The sequence below is a fragment of the Temnothorax longispinosus genome, chromosome 3, assembly GCF_030848805.1.
Source record: "Temnothorax longispinosus isolate EJ_2023e chromosome 3, Tlon_JGU_v1, whole genome shotgun sequence".
Lineage (NCBI taxonomy): Eukaryota > Metazoa > Arthropoda > Insecta > Hymenoptera > Formicidae > Temnothorax > Temnothorax longispinosus.
The window spans coordinates 20,208,187-20,230,474 of NC_092360.1; the positions used below are offsets into that span (position 1 = coordinate 20,208,187).

The 22,288-nt window shown below is 37.0% G+C and overlaps 1 protein-coding gene and 1 long non-coding RNA gene across 16 annotated transcripts in view; one reads left to right on the forward strand and one right to left on the reverse strand.

Annotated features, from left to right (window-relative positions):
* Positions 1–22,288, reverse strand: part of Mtd (TLD domain-containing protein mustard) — a 152,482-nt gene that overhangs the window by 18,556 nt on the left and 111,638 nt on the right. For 10 of the 15 annotated variants that reach the window (XM_071773869.1, XM_071773866.1, XM_071773865.1 and 7 more), the window contains 11 exons: positions 21,246–21,474; positions 17,111–17,268; positions 16,636–17,028; positions 16,339–16,545; positions 15,902–16,258; positions 15,666–15,820; positions 14,831–14,995; positions 13,938–14,104; positions 11,940–12,102; positions 6,268–6,481; positions 5,434–5,520 (listed from right to left, as the gene is read on the reverse strand). In XM_071773869.1, coding sequence (XP_071629970.1) covers positions 5,434–5,520; positions 6,268–6,481; positions 11,940–12,102; positions 13,938–14,104; positions 14,831–14,995; positions 15,666–15,820; positions 15,902–16,258; positions 16,339–16,545; positions 16,636–17,028; positions 17,111–17,268; positions 21,246–21,474 — 2,295 coding nt within the window. Of the gene's footprint in view, positions 1–2,201; positions 2,721–5,433; positions 5,521–6,267; positions 6,482–8,110; positions 8,503–11,939; positions 12,103–13,937; positions 14,105–14,830; positions 14,996–15,665; positions 15,821–15,901; positions 16,259–16,338; positions 16,546–16,635; positions 17,029–17,110; positions 17,269–21,245; positions 21,475–22,288 lie in introns of those variants that run through there. The other 5 variants (XM_071773858.1, XM_071773860.1, XM_071773861.1 and 2 more) reach the window with 5 other exon arrangements.
* LOC139810374 (uncharacterized) lies at positions 17,671–20,108 on the forward strand. Its single transcript, XR_011731308.1, has 3 exons — positions 17,671–18,829; positions 19,371–19,505; positions 19,598–20,108. It is a non-coding gene; the product is annotated as an uncharacterized lncRNA (long non-coding RNA).

The following is a 22,288-nucleotide window of genomic DNA, read 5'->3' on the forward strand; positions in this document are numbered from 1 at the left end:
ACAACAATTTTCGGTTTACAACGATAATTGTTGGAACGATAAATAATGGAATAATTGACACAACTGACCCCGACACAAATGAAAATCGCGTCGTGTTTATCATGCCAATGCACAGAATACATTACATACGAATTCGGGAATAGGTACACTCATCCTAACTAGAAATTTTCATAAAAATCATTCTTAAGAGCATATTTTACGCGTTATCTATCTATTTGTTGTTTCTATATCATTTGTCAAGTTTTACTTCAAATTCCAAGAAACATAAAGAATCAACCAGCACTAACTCACAATTAATGACACTTTTCTTTGTTGATAATATCAGAACTTAAAAGAAAAAATGGCCATTTATAGTTAATTTAAATTGTCGGCAACTCGGTTAAAATGACTTCTCTTTGCAAACATTGGTTCGTTAAGTTTATTATTTTAATAGCGATAATAATAATAACAAGAATACGCGTCCTAATTTCATAACCATTATAACATTCCATTATAACTGATGTATTCATAGCCATTATAACTGATGTTTCGACATTTTTGTTAAAACAAAACGAGCCAAAAAAAATCGATTCTTATAAATATTTCTACTAGGAAACTCATTCTTACTATTATTTATATTAATCATTGCGGCAAGACTAATGTTTCGGAATAGATCTTTTCCACGGATTCCATTTGTCTTTCGTAGCATAAGCACCGGTATGTCATTATTGCATTATACAATGGCTGGAAAGTTTCGAGAATAAATTTATTATAGATAAGCCAAGAAAATTTGGTCAATTTTGTTTCCGTGAGAATGAGTTTATTCCTGTACGCTGTGTTCAAATTTCTTACATCCCTGCTCGTGACGAAAGTTCAAATATAAAAAAAAAAACAACAATTTTCGAGAGCGCTAACCCAGTATTTTGTTGTATCAAGAATTCCTTTTTTCTGAACTTTCTTAAATAATTCTAACTATTTATTAGATTTGACGATCGCATTACTTTTAAGCCCGGTTGCACCAATGTCGCATAACTTTAACCTTAGCTTAATTCACTCTTCTTCTTCTTCTTAACTCACGTCTTTTTTTAACTGTGACCCTTAAAAAAGAAACGAAGAGTGAGTTAACCTAAGGTTAAAGTTATGCGACGTTGGTGCAACCGGGCCTTAGTGCTCAATGCCAATTATAATAAATTTGTTGCTGCATAGGTATCCAACATTTTAATGTTTGTTGCAAATTTGTTTTCATTACTCGGGAAAAAATTTTCATATGTAATTATATAAAAAATAAGTCCATATGTGTTTTCTTATGAAAATTTTTTTTCTTGGGTATAAAATCATGAATACATTTCTAAAACTCACTCAAAATACTCGAGCGATGTTTAAAATGTCAAGAGGGCAAGATATGAAATTTTTCTTTCTTTTCCTTCGAAAAATTTTCATCTATTTTATACCTAAACACTACCTGCTGTTTCAAACGCAAGCTGCTATGCGAGTGATAACCGGCATATTATCAGTCGAATGATATTGCCACAATTCAACCGACTATAAGTTCTAAGTGGCGCATTTTACAGTGACAGTCTCTTTGGTTCGGTGAAAGGTGAGCTTAGGCTCGACCAAAGACCGGTTGTTAAATACGTCTCATGCAAAGCGCCGCTCTTCTCGAGTCATTAATGTGCAAATTATGCGAAATAGATCGCAAGCGAACGCACGACTTTTATGTATATAAACGCGAATTGTTAAAGTTTCCGTCGTAAACATTAAGTCGGATAGCATCATACGCAAATAATTGTTTATCTTGACAAACTCGTGAGTGAAACGTTCGTAGATTAATAAATTAACACGTTGATCAGTAAGTGTGTATTTCGTAATAAATAAAAGAGATATCAATAACAGTAATATGCAGTTAAGATATATCGTAAAGCAAAATTATAAATATATAATTATGTTAATATTCCATAATAATATGATACTTATTATTATCATTTTATTATCCGAAGAATAATTATGTATAAAGTTTTTGTATTCGAAGAAATATATCATAAAATCACGATTTGGAAATCTTTTACGTCATCAATTTTAAATTTTGAGCTACACGTATATTACGTAACTCTATAAAATTCCTCCTAAACTGACATTTCTGACAATTTTGCATTTGGAAACATTTGCTTCGCGTAGAAAAGCAAGCGTGATTGAAAAACGTTCATCTCAACTCTGACTTTTACCTTCGTTTTCTGTTTCAAGAATTTCGTGATCTTGAAGATCGGATTCGGCATCTTTGGCCTCGGCATCCTCAATCACTGGCGTTACCTTCGATGGATACTAAAAATCGCGGTCGACACCTTCTTCTTAAGTCTTTCTCTCCTTCGTTGACAGATGGAAAATTGTGTGAAAGTCGTGTTTACATTATGCCTCTTACTCAAATTGTATTTCTTCGAGAAACATAAAATTTTTTTTAAAGAAGTACAGTTGCAATCGAGCAACAAATAGATGCAACGTTCAACGTTCTTCCTAACGTAATGTTCCTTGAGAAGTCACAGCGAGAGAACTTGTTTACATTAATATTATTATTTGATATTCCGATAATATTCCTAACTGGTTTCAAACAGCGTTAAAAAAAAAAACATTTAACGTTACTTGACGTTATCGCACACCGATGTAATAATTCCTTTTTTATTTATTTATTTATTCTGGCAAGTCATTTGACGACTGAACTTCACTTCACGAGGACTGAAGCCGTACTGGAGCTTTCGGAATAAATCTAATACGTTCATACAAGTGATGAATAGCGAGAGGAGGGGAGAAGAAAATGAGTGACGCATATACTTTGGCAGATGCTTTCCTGACGACTGCGCATCCTCGGCTGCGCAACACGTGGTGCTACCCGTTCTAAAAATTTCTCGTGTGTTCTTCACTTTTTCCTCGCAAATGTTCTCGTGAACGTCTCGAGAACCGTCTTCCCTGGACTACGTTAATTTTGGCAAATCCAAGAAACATAATTGCATATATTATGTTCAATCCTTTCAGAATGTTGTCTTGCAAAATATTTCATCTTACAGCTTTCAAATCACTAATCTTCAACAATTGCTCGACGTGTATTTATATTCCATTAAACTCAACTTAGATCACTTATTTTCATTTTATACGCCTTTGTCTAGTTGTAAAATTATTTTTAATTAGTTCTGCAAGTAATTCGACGTGATTATTCTCATCTTTAATTATCTTGCAAGTATCCACTGACAGCATATACCTATATACTGATAAAATTAATATAACTTTCAGTGTATTTTTGCGGAAAATTCCACACATCGGTTGTGGATAACACGTAAGCGAAATCTGACCCGACGCGGTTTTTTAAGCGACAAATTACGCCCGGCTTTACAATAAATACCGCCGCGTCCAAAAATAAGCGAATTTAAAGCATGCCCGAAGCTTGGCCATCCTGTCGTTTATTTTTGAACGATCAGATCACGAAGTGTTCGAGGACCTAAAAATACTGTAGTCGCGAATAAATCATACGCTTTTGTTATTAATGATCTTTTTTGATTGGCAACGTTTTTTGTTAATTTTCCAAAAGTCAACGAAAGTGTTTCTTCTACGTGAGCAACATGTCAAAGATTTATGAACTTATATCAATTTTTTATGTATGAATGCATTGAATGCGTATGCGTCATTCCCGATGAATTTTTTATTTCTTTGACCACGCGTATTTTTTCTATTTAAGTAAATTTATGAGTGATTCTGTTACGTAAAGAGAATAGAATAAATAAGTGAATAGAAGAAAATAATTTTCGAATTTACAGCGCAAGAAAACATTAAATTAATTTTTATTATCTGGAATCGATATCTGATTACGATAAGTAATGTCGTGTCTCTTTTTAGCTGCAAAATTGTTTTTATCCCGATAAGATCGTTATTATTAACTTTAGTTCACAATTGAATCCAAAGGTTTATTAACCTATCGACACAATATATTTTTTTTTTACAAAATAAGATGTTTAGAAAAAAGCGAAACATTTTCAATTTAACTTTATCCGGCATTTAAAAAGAAAAAAGAAAAAATTTTGTCTACACATTAAAAACGATCAAGTGCATAAAAGGTATTTTCCCAAGAAAATGATATCCGTTACATCTGTGTCAATTTACACCGCCTGTGTCAATTATCATCAATAATGCATCGATATTATGCAAGCGCCGACTAATTCATAGAGTACGACTCTTGACACAAGTTGGTCTACATTATTGCACGCTTGCATCATGCAAGATAGGTATACGCAGCATTTATCACGTCGCGAATGTCCAAACCTTATTCTTCCGTAAACAAGTTGCAAATATTGATTCGTCCTCCACCGCCGTTTCATAAGGAAGCGTTATTAAACGCTCTTCAAGCAGAATGTTATACAGAGAGAGAGATCCTATTACCGTCAAATACATATATTTTTAAAGAAAATATAAACAATCGAAGGAAATAGCTTTTATACCTTCCGCTTCGAATTCTCACTCATGACACAACGCGATGCTGTTTATCACAATTACCATTTCGCCTTGGAATCGATAATCTTTATCGTCTTCGACGACGCAGCACTGATTTGCATGAAGCCGTAAGAATCGACTAAATATGGAAAGAGTGTGCTATAAGTATTTCGAATCGCGCGCGGTGTGATAGAAATCTGCGAGAAATTGTAAACGGAAACTGTTGTTATGAGTATATGTATTATGAGATATATAAATATATTGTATATATACATATACATATAGAGAGAGAGAAATAGACGATAATAATAATTCGATAAAAACATTATGCATGCGCGAGTCGGAGAGTCTCGAACAAGTGCATGCTGCACACCCATCTAGATTCTAGTTGAGAATGTTCTACGACCAGGAGGAACAGGTGCATGCAATCTGTTTTCGGCAGTGATGTGCGATTCGTCGAGATAAGAACCGGAGGAGATAAACCTAACTCGAATAAAGTCCAAATATTAAGAGTGAGTCATTAGTTAAACGAAATCGTTATTAAAGAGAAGTTCCTTGTACTGATCTGTACATCATTGTTCGTGGATTACCGCGGGGACATGAATGAGACAGCACAAGAGTGTAAACAGCAAGATCATAAAGAATTCTCTACAAACTATTTCGCATCACGCGAAACTAACATACTAAGTCGTGATAACTGATAATATAATCGAATGTACCGACATGAACAATCGAAGCGGGCAAAGCGGGTTGGAAAAGTCGGCTTTAAAAAAAAAGGAAGAAAAAAAGAGGACACCAAACGATAGGCACGGCCGCAACATCGCGTGACAACGCGGGGTGCACCCGAGATCTAACAAAGGTCTAAGGTGCGGCGGTGTTATCTAATTGTAAAAGGTGCATTGTTCAACATCGAGCAATTAGAGTGCCTAATGATATTATAGATATCATCGATATCACCGGGGAGGTGGGCGGAGTAATCGGTACCTCCGAATCCTGGATCTGCTCGGAATCGGCCGACGTGCTCGAGGTCTTCAGGATGCTGTACAGCTTTACGTAGGGGGCCTTGATCAGCTGTCGGCCAATAGAATCGGCCGTGTTTAGCAAATATCTCGCCGCACGCGGCATCATTGCGGTATACCGAGCCCCGGCGCGATCCTCGCGTCGAAAATCAACAGCCGGCACACGGTGTTCGGTGACAATCGTGACAACGACGAGCGCCGGAATCGAGTGGCCTTTGATGTGGCCATTGATAACGGATGACTCGCACACTCACGATTTCGCGAAATATTTGGCGTATCTCGGCGTTATCCGATAGCCGGTCGACACGAGGATCGAGTTATTAGCGAAATTAGGAACTAGAAACGTTCGCAAGTTGTCAGAAAAAGAGATCGATGCGGTTTGAAAAAATATCAGAAACAGCAATCTCTTTTTCTTCGACGAATCATACTGCAAAGTTCGAAATCAACGATTTCAAATTTTGCATTGAATCCAAAGTCAATTTCTCTGCAAGAATTTTAAATGAAGATCGTGACGATCAACATTTTGCGCATTAAATATGTCCATCATTAATTCGCGAGACTCGAACTTCGGTTGAAACGGAGATCTCAAATTGCAGACAATACGCTTATAAACGTATAAAGATACGTTTAGATAGATAAAATTTAAAGTCAGTCGGCAAAATAAAGTTCTTATCCACTTATCGAGGCGAAAAGTTTCAAAATTCTTCAAATTTTCAGTAGCAACTTTGTGAAAAAGTCTCTACCTAGCTGCTAGAAAAGAGCAATGGGATATTCGACGATGTCTCTTGACAGTACTCACCTCCCAGGATTCCCTTGTCAACTCGCTGATTTCGTCAGTTTTGGGCTCCTCCGGGGAATCCGCGCCCTCGCCGCTCTCGCGGGGCGACAGTTCCGGCGACAGGTCGGTGTCTGTATCGGACAGGATGTAGCCGCGTTCCCGCCAGTAGTTCTCATCCAATTCACCGTAGAGACTCGGCACCCACGCATGAATAAACCTGTATAGATCGTCCACTCTGCAACGAGAAGAAAAAAAAAGAACGATAAAATCGTCAATTACATTATTTTTCGGCAGTGGGCAAAAAATTCTTCCCAATTTTCCAATATTTGTTATTAACTTATTTATCAAACTATCGATTTAAGCTTAAATACTACGAGCAAAGGTTCTCCTATAGCAGAAAATTTATTGTTTTTTTATATCGCTAAGTAATGCCACTATATATAATATATGTATATAAATACAACAGTATCAGTTAATCTATTGTTATTTTGCATACTCTTTCTGCATAAAATGTAAGAATATTCGTAATACTATCGGTGCAGAGGTAAGATTTTAGCTTAAAAAACTAGCTGACAGTTTATAAATAAAATTCAACGATAATGCAAGCTGAAGATAAAATATTGGAATGATCTAAAAAACAGATAACAAATTAATATTTTTGCGAAACACATATGTGTGACGTTTCGATTCGCGTTACATTTCTTTTCAACTAGAAAATAATCCTTTATATAATCTTTCATGCAAATCCAAACGCTATACTTGGCGCGAGACACTACCGTGCCTCTTGAAATAAATTGTATAGAGAGGCAATTTTATAGCTCTTAATTTTAGAGATTTTTATTTCTAAAAACAGATCAACATCACGGATTAAAATTTAATATTTTGCTACTACGCGAGACACATGTATATGTGATATTTTGATTCGCGTTACATTTTTCATTCGATCAGAGAATAATTCTTTATATCAATCCACGAATTGTATACAGAGATAAGTTTATAGCTCTTTTAGAGATTTTAGTTTAAAACTAGATAACAGTTTATAAATAAAATTCAACGATGATGCAAGCTGAAGATAAAATATTGGAATAATCTAAAAAACAGATAACAGATTAATATTTTTGCGAAACACGTAAACTGAAGATAAAGTTATTGAAATGGTCTAAAAACAGATCAACACCACGGATTAAAATTTATTATTTTGCTACTACGCAAGATACATATGTTTCGATTCGCGTTACATTTTTTTTCAACCAAAAAATAATTCTTTACATGGATTCAAGAATGAATTATATAGAGAAATAATTAGAGAAAAATATAGAAAAACGTCTTAGAATTATAGCTCTTAGTTTTAAAGATTTTAATTTAAAATTAGATAAAAGTATAAATAAAATTCAATAATGATGCAAGCTGAAGAAAGTAATTCTTCATATAAATATCTAAGAATAAATTGTACTGAGAGACAATTTTATAGCTCTTAGTTTTAGAGATTTTAGCTTATTAAAATTCAACTGACAATGCAAGCTAGTATAAAGTTATTTCTGAATGGTTATTTCTGGAATGATCTAAAAAACAGATCAACATCACAATTCACGGATTAAAATTTAATATTTTGCTGTTACACGAGACACATATGTGACTTTTCTTATTTGCGTTACATTCGCCATTTTTTCCAAGATAATTCTTTATATCAATCCAAGAATTGTACAAAGATTATAATTTATTAATTTTCTAGCTCTTGGTTTTAATTTAAAAATAAATAGGAGTTTATAAACAAAATGCAAGGTGCGCGATGTCTATATGCGACGTTTCGCGACTTTGACGCCGCAGCTGATTGCGAGGACTGCTATCGCATGCCACGTTTTACCTGCGATGTACGAAGGGCATCACGCCCGTCACCGCTCCTCTCACGTGGCGGTCGTAAATAAAATTCAGCATATCGCCGACCGTGCTCATCGCCCGATTCATCGCCGCGTCGTAGACGAGAGAGCAGGGTATTAGACGAACAACGTCAGCTGCGCGCGCGCCAGCCAGCTCCGAGTGTCACGTCGCGCGCGACCAATTATCCGAGACGTCGCGGATGATCGCGGAACGTATCAAGCGTTCGTTATCACAGCTTCCGTCTCTAACCTTCTGACAATTCTAATAGATCTCCAATCTCTCGGCCGCGATACTGTTTTATTTACGCGCGACACACGTCGGCGATTGATTCGCGCGGCGCGGCGGAGCTCCCGGGATACGTAACGCGCAGCACTTCGCGATAGACGCGGAACGCGCGTCACCTATGTATGTATGAAGCGGAGAACGACCGGAAAACGGAGTGGCTGCCCAGATACGTCGACGAGCGATTCACGGACATGTCACGTGCCCGCCGATTCGCTCGGTGCACCTGTACTTTTGTTTCGTATACGTGCCTCGCGGAACGTTGTTGCTCGCCGTACATCACGTCGGCGTGGCGTTTCAGCTTTTTAGCCGGCCAAGGCTCCTCGCAGTTTTCCTTGCCTCACCGGACAATGCAGAGTCCAACAAACGCAGAATTCATCTCGCAACGCGTTCCCGTCCATACAGTTAGACAAAAAATAAAAAGCTGTAAAATTACTCCCTCTGCGCAATTCATTGTTCGATGTAAAAAAATATTCTAAAAATTCGCTGAAATAGCGCCGACACAAAGTCGAATTTTTATTCAATTCAGTCGGGTATCGTTACTGCAAATCGCGAATGTAACGTGAAAAACATTTATACGTATCTCACGTAGTAAAAATATTAAATCTTAATCCATCGATCTCTATTTTTTAGACCACTCCAATAACTTTTTTTTATCTTCAGCTCGCATCGTTGAACTTGATTTACAAACTGTTATCTAATTTCAAACTAAAATCTCTCGCCAGGCGAGATTATAAATATTTGTATACATTATACACAGAAAAAATGTGCAAACAATATATTAAATGTTCTTATTTTATTTATTCGGCATTTTTTTACGATATGTACACCGAATTTCTTCCAATCGGAACTTTTTATTGTAGAAAAATCGGATAAAGTTCCGATCCATCTCCGATTTCGATGAAAAAGCTTTATTTCGGGTTAGACTCCTACGAATCCTAGGAAACCATTTTTCAAGATAAAATGATAAAAAGTAGAGGAAGATTTTAACAATTCTACAAGATGTTATAAATTTTTATAAATTATTATCATATATTATATAAACACTTCTCCCAACTTTAATTTAAACAAGTCTTTCTGTTCAAATCAACAATCATATTTTAGAAGTTTTTATGTTGATTTAAAAGCATTGAAAACATGTTCCACATGAGTTTTAAACTTTTCACGCGAAGAGAGATCCACTCACTGCACCCCCTGCTTACAGGGCAAAACGAGGTCTATCATTGTACGGTTCGAGTTTTCAATTTTCCACGCGAATCGAAGTCTACCCCCGCTTACATGTGTACTGTCTATACACATATCAGCAAATTAGCAGTACAACTTCCCTTAGCAGTTATATTTCTTAAACTTTTTTGTCAATAACTTTTTAATAAATAACGAACGACAGCTTTTAGAAGGTTACTCAGGAGAATGCTCTCTCCTGAGTAATATATGTTAAGGTCAAAATCGCAGGAGTTGCTTCTCTAAACTAAATAATTACCACACTTACTAATTTTTCTACTATTTTATCTTAAAAAATGGCTTTCTTGTAAGAGTCGCGAAAATTCGTTTTAAGAGCTTTCATTTTAACTTAAAATGAAGCTTTTTGCAAAGTTTTATCGAAATCGGAGGTGTAAACCCGCGTTTTCGGAACTTTATGCGAAAAATCTTTAAATCGATAGTCCGATAAATATAAATAAGTTACAAATATTAGAATTAAGAATCTTTTAAGAAGACACGAAAACGCATGCATCGTTTTCTATGTTTTCTTAAATATATTAAACACACAAAAATTAATTTAATTTTATCACTCGCTGATACGATATCGATACAAGATGCAATATCGATTTTATTCTTGTAACACTTATAATACTTAATGACAATACTATTTTTAGCGACTTTTAATTTATCTAATGATATAAGAGCGATTACCGAGAACCCATACTGGTACGAGGAAATGAGGTCGCTCTCGATAGATCTTAATCTGAACGAACGCTTAAGCCAATCTTAATTGCGTATTGTTCGTTACAATCGCGATACTGGGAAATGGCCGATGGTATTTGTTGTAAACAAGTGGCACTCGAAAAGGGGTGTTAACAAGATTTGCGCGATATCATGATACATATATGTAGATGACATACAAAATTCTAAGAATCGGGATTATATTATCTTAATTAAACAACAACATGCAACGTAGGACAAACCTCCCTTTCTTTCTTTTAAAATTAAAATATATTTCGATATTTGTTTTATATACGAGATATGAAACAAATACGATAGATTAAAGTATAATAGAAATGAATAAGTGCCTCTAGCATGATCCTAAATTGCACGTTACTTCTCGAAAAATTCTAGCGCAACTCGTTACTTTAATGTATTGATTTAATGTATTAAGTTTATATTTCACACGTGCGAGCAAAATATTTGTTATTTCGTTGTTGAAATAATCTTTAGACACATGCGGCAAGAGGAGAAACACTGGCAGCCGACGCGTAGCGAACCTTGATCGAGCATCAGCGAGCGTATAAATAGAAGTTCCGGCGAAAATCTATTTTGCGTGTCTTGCGACGTAGCATGTGTCCGGTCGTAACGCGTTCTTTCGAACGGAGATGTGCGTAAATCGGCTGTATTATACAAAAATAACGCAGCTAAAGTTTTCACCCAAGGAAAATTTACCGGCGTGTTTCTACCGAGAAACGTCACCGTCGAATATTTATTCGTGCAAGATGAAATGATTGATTTATCGCGGACAACGCGGCGCCTGTAAGGGCTCATGCACAATAAGAGAAATAAGGAACAAGGAATTAAACATAGAGAATTCATAGCGCATCTTTTTTCAAGACTCTATGTTTAATTCCTTGTTCCTTATTCCTCTTCAAGACTGTGTTCTTGAAAAAAGATGCGACTATGGCCGGTATTCATAGTCGGATCTTATATTTAAGACCATCTTAAGTACGATCTTGAACATTTAAGACCACCTTAAGTAAGATGTTATGAACCAATCACAGAGCCGTATATTAGCATCTCAAGACATTACTTAAGACAGTCTTGAAATAAGAGCCAACTATTGAATACCGGCTTATGAATTCTCTCTATGTTTAATTCCTTGTTCCTTATTCCTCTCATTGTGCATGAACCCTAACTCGTTTTCCGACGACAACTCGTCGTTGAAAAAAGAAGAGCCGCCGATCTCGATAAAATAAAATTTTAGGAATGCACGAATCCCGAAAAAATCCGGTTTTCGTGTTTATGCTAGGAATAAACTGCGGAACGCAAAACAAAGAGCGTGGAAACTTTATAATATCAAAAATACGATCCAAAACATTATGTTGCATAGTTTTGAGTTTCTACATATATCATCTAATTGTAAAATCGCCAAGGTCATATACTGGTTTAGAACTGGATACTTCAAACGATTACGGTATATAACTTGGATTTAACTGTGAAAACGAAGTTTCAAACTCGATTATATTCCTATTTTATGTACTCCATTGCAATATCTCAAGGGACGCGACGAGACGTTGCGAGAGATAGCCATGTGAGAAACAACTTACCTGTTGCGTGGTACGCTGAACCAGTATTCGGGACGCAGCTTCTTCTTGCCGTAGCTCATAATTGGCGTCGATCGTGGTATCTTCTTGTCCTTGGGTCTTCCTGTTCGTAGTCTCAAGTATAACGGTGGGTCCTCACAGGAACGAGCAGGTCGTGGGATCAATTCTGCGTAATGTGGGAAAATATTTATCGATATAATTTAGATACTCCAGTAATAAGAGTGTTTTATATTCAACAGATTTATCTTTTCGATATAGAACTCGCGAATCCAGGCAATATGATTCATGATTTCGTCATAATAAAGAAATCTTTTTGCGATAAAAAGCTCGTATATTTTTGTATATGTAAGATTCTTTCCTGAGGTTCTTTAAGAACTGCTAAAAACCACACGTAAATACACCGATAGGTTGAAAACACGAATAAAATTGGAAAACGAGGCAAGCACATTACCACAAAAAAGTGAGTAGAGAGTGTCAGAGTAAGAATTATATTATATATGTAAAAGGAATAACGATAGCAACGTGGGGTAGAAACGTGATAGATGAATGATACATATTGCACAGATATTGTAGAAGAGTTTGACAAAATATATGTGCAGCAAGAAATGGTGACGAAAATGGAAATAACCATTACAGTGATACAGTGTATGGTCGCCCGTAATTTGCGCAAATCATGTTTAATGCATGACAGTAAATAAAATGAGTAAGAGACAAAAAAACATGTTACGTTCGAGACAGACGTACGAAAGAGGCAACTGAAGAATTGGGAATTCGCGTCACAAGGAGAAGAGCAAGCTAATACTGTATGAACCTACCCAGGCCTTCGAGTTCGGGAAAATTAGGTGCTTGGACTAGAGGGGCAACAGAAACAAATGACATTACTGTATTAGTATGAACCTGTTGCTATCTAAAATGATGAAACCCGTTGTGCTAATCTGAAATAGATAAAATATTACTGGAGAGAAAGACAGACAGAAAGATGTGATTGAACAATGCAGAAATGTACAACAGTTACTACCAAAATCTATAACAATCGAACATATCACACATTTCACAGAAGTAGTATAGTTTGCCTCAAAAGACTTATTCGATTATCATAGAAAATATTAATACGAAAAATCTGAAATTCTATGCTAAATATGCTTTAAAGTGACAATTAAAAGATCATTTAAATTGAAACAAGACGCGTCCGTCACATGCAATGTGTGGCACAAAGGGTTTCAAGATTCTGAAGATATATCTGTATATTTTGTTTGTAAAGAAATATGTTATGAAAAGTGCTTGTTCAGTTAAATCTTTTTATTAAAATACAATTTGGAAAAATACGTATTTATCAGAATATAAGCTAAGATCGATAAGAAAGTTAATTTACATCAAACAAGACCCGTATAATTTATGTTACTTTCTCCCAAAATACTCAATAAATATTTTGTACATCGAAGAAAGGTAATATTTAACGTTTACTTAATGGAATGACGTATGGAACCTCGTATGGAACTGATAATGACAAGCAAATATACGATCTAAAACAATGATAGACTACCTTAATGTACACCAAGGTAAGCGCATTTGGTTACCAATCCCAAGTTTGCCTGGCGGTTTAAGACAATATTAACGAAATTTAGGAAACAAATTTAGGAAAAGAATTATTTTCACACAAATTCATAGTAATTTATAGCCAAAGGCGCTCGAAATTCTGAGACAAGGACAATAAACTGGCAAAACAACACGGTTTAAAAAGCTATCTATGCGTTCTCGAGCAAGTGCAGTGCGTGATATATTAATCCCGTTTGCCATCCCCTTATCGTTACTAATCAATTCTTTTCTATCCATATATCGATGCCAATATTAAATATTATATGAAAAATAACAGAGACAGGTGTGTTTTGTGTAAAAGGGAAGTCTGTTGGAGTATGCCTTCATGATTATCAGAGTATCTATCCATTCCGATAGGACATGAAATATTTTATGGACAGGTCTCTATGCGGTCGTGATACTTACTGTCGAAACTCACAAATAATTCCGGCATATCGTCGACTGAGACCATACTGCGGTAATCTAGTCGCGGTGCCGTCGCAGAAGTTTTGCTACCTCGACTGCTATCGACGCTGCTGCTGCCAGAAGATGTTAAAGGTTGCTGTCTAATAAAAGTACCCACGGAAGAGCGTCTGAAAGAAAATTCATAAAAAATTTAATTATAAAAAAGACAGGGAGACAGAATTTCTTATTAGACAACATTCCAAACGCTTCTGAACGACAAGTACATGTTAGCTGTCATATCTAACTAAGTTGTAACAATATCGAATTTGCACATCATCATAATTCAGAAGCGATATGTACAACATCCATAACAATAATAATAGGAATTAACAAGGTGTATCCAGTATAAATGACGAATAATGAATCATGTGACTGCTTGAGGATACTAAACACTGTGTAAAATTGATTACGAGTTAGCTGTAAGCGATCTGAAAAGTAGTACCGGTAGTGTCTGTTGCCTGAGTTGTTCGGCAAATAATATGATTTACCTGAAAGCAGGAGCCCTCAATCCCAGAATGTCTTCGAAATTAAAAAATAATAGCGAAACAATGGAAAAGTGTATGGAAGGAAGAAACATTTAAATAGTAAAATCCTCGGAATATTTTGATAATCGCTACATAGTGCATGTACAATTTTACTTTCGTAATATTTATATTTATATTTATAAGATTTAATTGATATAATGTTTCTTTCGTAATCAGAACATTGAGGAGGATTCTACTGGAACAGAACGTTTCCGAAACGACGGAGGTTGATCAGATGAGAAGTAGAAAACAGATCAGGTAAAAAATAGAGGAGACTAGGAAAAAGGTGGAAATACAACAATGCAAGGTTACGGTCGGGTCCAGACTCACCCGATAAGACCTCCTGGACCAGGTGAGAAATTGCTGAAGTCCTGGGAGAGAGAGGAGGCGGTAAGCGGAGGAGTTCCGCCCGCTCTACCGCCCCCGCCACTCTCTTCGCTGGGTGTTTTAGCAAACAGGCCCGAGCTAAAGTCACTCACCAGGTTGATCGGCGAGCTTTTATCCACCACCATTACATAGTCTTTGTTAGTTATATTAAAAATGAATAGTAAAGCGTTAATGAATATCTAAATTCGTATTGTATGCAACGTAGGCGCAACGTAAACGTCTAGGAGTTTCGTCACAATCAACCGCGCAATAATTATCAGTCTTTTAGATGACTAAACTGTCTGTATACCTTCATATTTATATATTTCTTTCACGAGTTTTGTATTCCGTAATGCTTTTCATATGCCAGAAGCTCTTCCTATGCAAGTAGCTAATATATGCTACGTTATAACAAATGAGGCTACACCTGTTTCATTTCATAAAGATAAAATTGACTTTATCTATCAAAAAAGGATAGATAGACAGAATTTCTTATAGATACAATAAACGCATAAGTTACACCAGGAGAATAACTGCTTACAAATAACCTCATTTGTATGTATTTACTAAATATAAAAGTTCGCAAAAAGCAAGTTAAAATAAAAGCGATAAAATTATTAGTTTTTCTTTTCTTCTGTAAATATGCATATTTGCAAGAATGTTACTCATTCTTAGCAGAATAAAAGAGTGTGAAGAAATAAAAGCGGTTGTAAAAATGTCATATATTTAAAATAATTCAAACACGCTAGATTGTTTATCGATAATAATTATCAATACAATATGAGATAAATTTGTTCACCTCGAGAAGACTTTGCTGAAAACAGAGGAATGATGGGAATCCGCGCTGTTCGGGAGGCTCGATATCTTGTCAGAGAGAGATTTGCTGCTATCATCATCCTTCTCTCCAGTTAAACCTTCCATCCAGGATAATGGATATGACAGACGTTTTAGCATCTAAAATGTCAAAACAAATACATAAAATATATAAACGAGTATAATATCGCGTTATTGTGATGCGAATGTTAAATTTAATACCTTGTTCTTTCGAGTTTCCTGTTTATCATCCTCCTTATGCTCTTCATCCTTCTCGGGTTCTTCTGCATTGCTCTCTAGGCTAAAGGACACCGAGCTGGCTTTTTTCCTGCCATTAATAGCAGAAGTGGCTTCCAACGTGCTCGTAACATTCGTTGGTGCTATTGTTATCGGAGGAACCCAATCCGAAGATAAAACAATATCTGCATCAGAATAAACTTTTTTCGATGGTATAGGCTGTACTACTGGGATAGGTGGATTAGGATCGCGGATATCGATACCAGAGTCATGGCACGACAATTTGACTAGAGATCCTTCTTCGTCTTCGGGAATGGCATTTGATTTAGCTGGTGGTTCCGCCTGCAATAATTGTTTATATATACATAAATATGTAATTTTAATTTATTATATAATTGCTATCAAGACAGAAATATGATCACCTTATCAGAATTTAACGAATCTTGCTGTTCGTCATCAACAGAAAATGTACGATCTTTGCTAGGAACTGCCCAATGATGGTCAAGCATGGAACGTCTGCGTTCCTCTAAAGTTCTACTACCTTGGCCGCCAGTGCAACATTCTTTCTCATTGTCTTTCTCACTGTCTTTCTCTTTCTCTTTATCTTTGGTCGAGGTTGAATTCTCCTCCTGCAACAACGATATATTCGTTAAATTACAATTTTAACATTTTATTTTATATAATAAATATGTCGATATTGGCAACAAAAGAATACATACACTCTGGAGATTGGTAGGAGTGACGAGCTCTCGGTCAAAGGCCTTTGGAAAAGCGTCGCCGTCTCTTTCAGCGCAGCTACACACACTTTCGCTATCGTCGGCTGCTAATTCAGGAAACGTCTCGTCCTTTCCCGGAGATTGACATTTATTACGATTATCTATTTGGGGTTTCTTCATGTAATAAATCTCAGGCTTTTTGTCCAAATGTCCGGATTCGGTATGGGAGACCCTCATATGCGCGATGTCAAAATAAATCGCAGCATTGACTACAAACTCCATCGGAGCGATCACCCCGTAAGATTCAGCACCGTGCTCGATGACGAGAGGATCAGACACGTTTGGATCGAACATAACTGCGTTTGGTGTGACCAACAGCACCCCGCCGACTACACCCTAGAAGAATATTCAAATCTCATAAAATGTTGAAACTTTTGCATGGAATTTACAGATATTAAAAAGTACTAGAGACAATTACCTGGCCATCTGTGATGTGCCTGACATTAATTTTCAAGAATCTTTCTCTGAATGGTTGTTCGTCATCATCTGCAGTCGCGCCAGAGGTTCCAAGAGGTGTTTTTATGCGTTCCATATGGCCTGGCTTTGGTGACACTGGTCTCAAATTATCCAGAAGTTCTGCAAAACCAAACAAATTGCGAGAATAAGTGCGAAGCAGAGAAAAACATGCTTTAAAATACCCCCAAAAAATACATGTTTTACTAAAATTAAAAAGGTGATGCTGGTTTATCAAACTGTCTACAAGACAGTACAAGAATTTCTTAATTACGTCATTCACAAGAGTTACGATAGCAAGTAGCCTAACTTGGATCAAGGAGCCGGATAATAACGTTTTCGATTGAGAATCCTGTGGTGTTTAAAAAAGTTCGTTATCTAAAGACTCTGAAGAAGACAAGTCATGACACTTGTTTAAATCCCAACTGCCCATGTCGATCTAACCTCGCATGCAGAATGATGCGACGTGACTCGTTATTCGTCGCAATAAAACGCGAATAACGAGTCACGCGTATACAATTCCGACGAAATCGGCAATTACACCGTCCATCTCATTTGCCACAACGTCACGATTGTAGCGCAGGCATTATTAGCGCTGGCATATAGATTAGAACCGTGTTTACGCGGCTTCGCACACCGACCAGCGTGCAGCGTGTGCACCGTGGTCGATCAGCTGATGCGCGCGACATACCGGGTGACCCGCGCGTACGCTCCAGAATTCACTCCCTGGAGTTCCTGGACGTTGCGAGTTGCGATGTTGCGAATATCGCGGACACTCGCTCGCGGCGAAACGGAGCATCGCGGTCCGCGGAACAAAATCGAAGAGCTAAAATCGGCCCGCTTTATACTTAAAATAACTGTCTTTTAACCTTTTCGCGTGCGATCGATCCAAGGATACCGCGCCTCCACACGTTCATTTCGTACAATCCGATAACTTGAGAATCTCGAGATAAAAGAAAAGAGAGAAAAAAAAAACGAACTAAAGATGCGAATTAAAATTTAAAAAAGTATTGAGTGCGGTACAGGACTTTTCAGAACAGTCGTACGGAGTCCGTCGCTCGCTTAAAATTCTTCCTCGCCGATTTATCGATCTCGGGGGAGAAGGCAGGAAGATGTCGAGGCATTGATAGCTTTCGTATACGTATACAATCTACAATCTACGTCGCAAGACATACGCGGCGTCGAGCCACCTTCATGATGCGACTGCGCTTTTCACGGTGTGCGCCGCGTCGACCCTTCGCTTCGAGTTTCGAGTCGCAGATCGCGGGAGATGCGGGGTCCACGATCGCGGCCATCATCTTCCTCCTCCTCCTCTTCCCCTCGCCCTCGCTTTTCGGAGTTCGGCACTCGGCACCGCAAAACGTGACGACGCCGCGCACACGTGTCGCGCGAGTGTCGCGATCACGTGTCCGCGACGTCCGCGTTGCGGTGCAGCAACCAGTGCGACGCAGCGGCGGCGCGGCGGCGCCGATAACGGCGGTGACAAAGCGTTTCCCGAAGAAGAAGAAGAAGAAGAAGACATAAATAAACTTCGAACGAATGTACATACATACGTAACAATTCGAACCTGGCTATTGTTCCGCTAAACAGACAAACAGCCGAGCAGTGAATCACGAAATTGTGTAACGTCGGGACACGAGTTATTCTCTGTGGCGCTAAGTCTAGAAACAATTTCCCTTCGCAAGTGCGTACAATGCGGATATTAATTGAACTGTCGCGAATAAATAAGCAGCTACGTATTTCGTCAGAAATTGGACTGTCTCGCGTGAACGCGTGTTAGCGTCAATATGCACATATTACGGAGAGACAGAAACAATACAAAATATTTCGTTTCTTCTTTCCGAGGAAAAGAAAATTGTACATATATTTACTTTTTTAAATTTATACATATTGTAAAGCTTGTGTATTCAAATAATCTATTATTTCTTACGTTATTCTTTACGTAAGTTTTCTGTTTAACGTATTACGTATTACATAATTTTTCAAATTAATTTTTTTCTATCAATTTAGCATATTAAGTACACAATTTTTCGAATTAGATTTCTCTAACAAAAATGATTTCCGAAATTCAGTTCCGAAAAAAGCTTGACAACTTAAAAGTATGCTAATGCGATGTTCCAACAACGATATAAGCGACGAATATTTTCGAGCCCAAAATTATTCTAATTAGCTCGCTCGGACATGTAGTAATGAGTGGACCACTTACTTTTACCTATAATCGACAGGACAGGTGAAACGCGGGGATTTCACGGTTTGCCGCGGGCGACAGGCAGATAAAACACGAGAAGGTAATCGCGTTAGTCACAATAGCGCTCCGTATCGATTTCTCGGGCACGGATATTACGGGGTAACGCGATGTGGTAACGTATTAATATTCATTCGAACGGTCGACTTTGTACGCAGATAATAATATAATATCCGATATCCCCAATTCTTTCCTCTGTGTGTTTAGTCAGGTGAGAGCCAATCTAGCGCATATTACGCACGACGCCCAGGCGGCGTAGCTGAATCCTGCTGAATTATTCATAGCCACGCCGCTACGCGTGTATCAAATCTGTCTCGCGCATTAGCATAATACGAGACAGGATACAGGACCTCCGGGCGACGTATCCGACGGGAATAAGGATCGAAATCTCCGTTTTAATTGCACGTCCTCGTTACGTCGTAAGGAAAAAAAAGGAGCGCGATGGCCGCCTGTCGCGACGAATTATGTCTGACTCTCTAAGGATATTCGATTCTGAATCGATTTATTTAAAGAATCAGTCTTTTTAAACAAAAAAAATGATTTTTTTAAATTCTATTTTGATACAAATCGATTATTTTAATAGAGAATTGATTTACGATTCGTTAATAAAAATATCTTTAGATTTTAGGTTGAATTTTTTCAGTTTTAAATAAAATATCCGTTTTGTAAAATAAAAACATCTTTTTATATAAATCAATTCTTATTATTTTTAGCGTTCTTGCAGTCTGTGAAAGTATGAAGGTAAAAAAGTGAATCCTTTGTAAGATATTTCACTTTTATTTTAATATTTCTTTATATGTAGTATGTACATTTAATTTTTGCACTTTATTATCTTATCTTTTTTTATACATTCTGATAAAATATGAAATATTTTGTCAAATTCTTTTGATTTATCTTAATACTTTTAAATGCAAAATGACAAGAAGAATTGATTTATGTATAAAACAAGATGTTTTTATTTAAAAAATGTCTTGTTAAAAATTGAGATAATCTTTAAATCTTGAAAATAACATTATCTAAAATGAAGTTAATCCTTTTATTTGAAGCAATGCAACTTTGATATTAAAAATACATTTATTAATAATAATAATTTTTTAAATAATTATAAAAAAGACTAATTATAAGATGGGTTATTCTATATATTATATGTAAAAAGTATGTATATACTCATATTTTTTAAATTGCGCATGATATCTTTAAATCGATTTTTGAAAAATCGATCTTTTCGTCCGGTTTTTTTAGTGAATCAATTTTAGTTATTCCCAGATTTAGTTATCCAAAATCGATTCAGGAATCGATATTTATTATAAAAATCGAACATCCCTACTTTGTAATAAAAATAGATTAAACGTCGTCGAAAATATTTCTTTCTTTTACGTCATAAGTCATTCGATGCTGGATTTAGCGATAAGCGTGACAAGATCGGATTATCTTTAATAAAATTTTAATTATCTATTCCTCGAAAGGTTATTATTCCTAAGGACTATCTGTATAACAATATCTATCGTACGCGTAATAATACGCAAACAAATTCCCTTCTCCGCTTTCGTTTACTAAACAATAACATTGATTACTTTGCTTGAGAGAATTATGATGCGAAGAAGAGAGATGGGAGAAGAGCGGCTAACGTTTCGATTAAAAAACCCCCTTCTTATCGGAATTTTATATCCGTCATTATAAAATTTTAAGTAGCATGCTGTTACACTGCTCGCAAAATAAAAGGAATTAAGAATAAAAAGACTCGCAAGAGCGTAACTCTTTGTTGAATATGAACTCGAGGATATCGGTTTTAGCAAACATTGTACGATAACCCAAGTCAGCATCCAAGAGGATTAAATGGAACGACGAAGATTACCTTTTTCTTCGGGTGGTAGGTCATCCTGGGACTCGTGATCGTGGCAAGGGTCAGGGCTGGGCGCATCCGTGGCCGATGCGCCTCCCAGGCGTCCTTCTCCTTTCGCCGGCACCCATAACTGCTGACCGGAATAAATGAAAGTACTTCCGAGCCTGTTCAATTTGCTCAGCTCGGACGGCGTCGTATCGAATCGCGCCGCCACCGACGTAAGCGTGTCTCTGTCACCCACCTGTAATTACGAAGGCAAACGTGTCATTAGGCGTCTCAATTTACGAGGGTACATAATCCCTCAAAGAGAATCACTTTCTTCGCAACGTCTCAACGCTCCTTGTTTAGCGCGTTTCACACAAATAACGGGAGGGAACGTCATTATCTTCGCCGTCCTTCATGAAGCATTTTAATTGGGATAATTACAACGAGTCGGTCAGAGCGAGTGTGCGAAATGACTTAAAATTGATTTCTCGCCGTCAGCGAAAAGATGAGGCGTTTTTAATCCGAGAACGGACGTTTGAGGCTATTTAAACACCCCAGCGGCGAAAAAATAAAGCTCACATCACAGTAATTTTTATGTGCTTCTTTCGTTTTTAAATATTTTTTTTGGTTTCTCCTTAAATTTCTCAGAAAATGTTAAGTAAATCCATACACATATTGCCCTTAAATACTGATAAATTATAAAACAAACAAAAATATGCAATATGTAATTAATAACAATGATTTTCAATTAGGGTGCAAAAGTAGTCTCGGGTGACCGTTTATATACAAAAAATGAGACGCCCGTTCTCGGATTAATAAAACAGGGTGGTCCGAAGCGTCAGGAATAACGTGTGTCAGCGATCGATCTAAATTTCTTCTTATTCGCTTTCGTAAATCGAATCCGTATTTGCGGGGCGCGTCTAACATAAGTGCACACGAATTGACTCGACGAGACGCGCCGGGAGGATCGCATCTCCGATAAAATCTCCGTTACTCCGTTTCGCGCATCTGAGAGCTTTCTCCGGTACGCATTTTTCCGCACATGCACGAGCGCCCGCGGCACGGGGCCA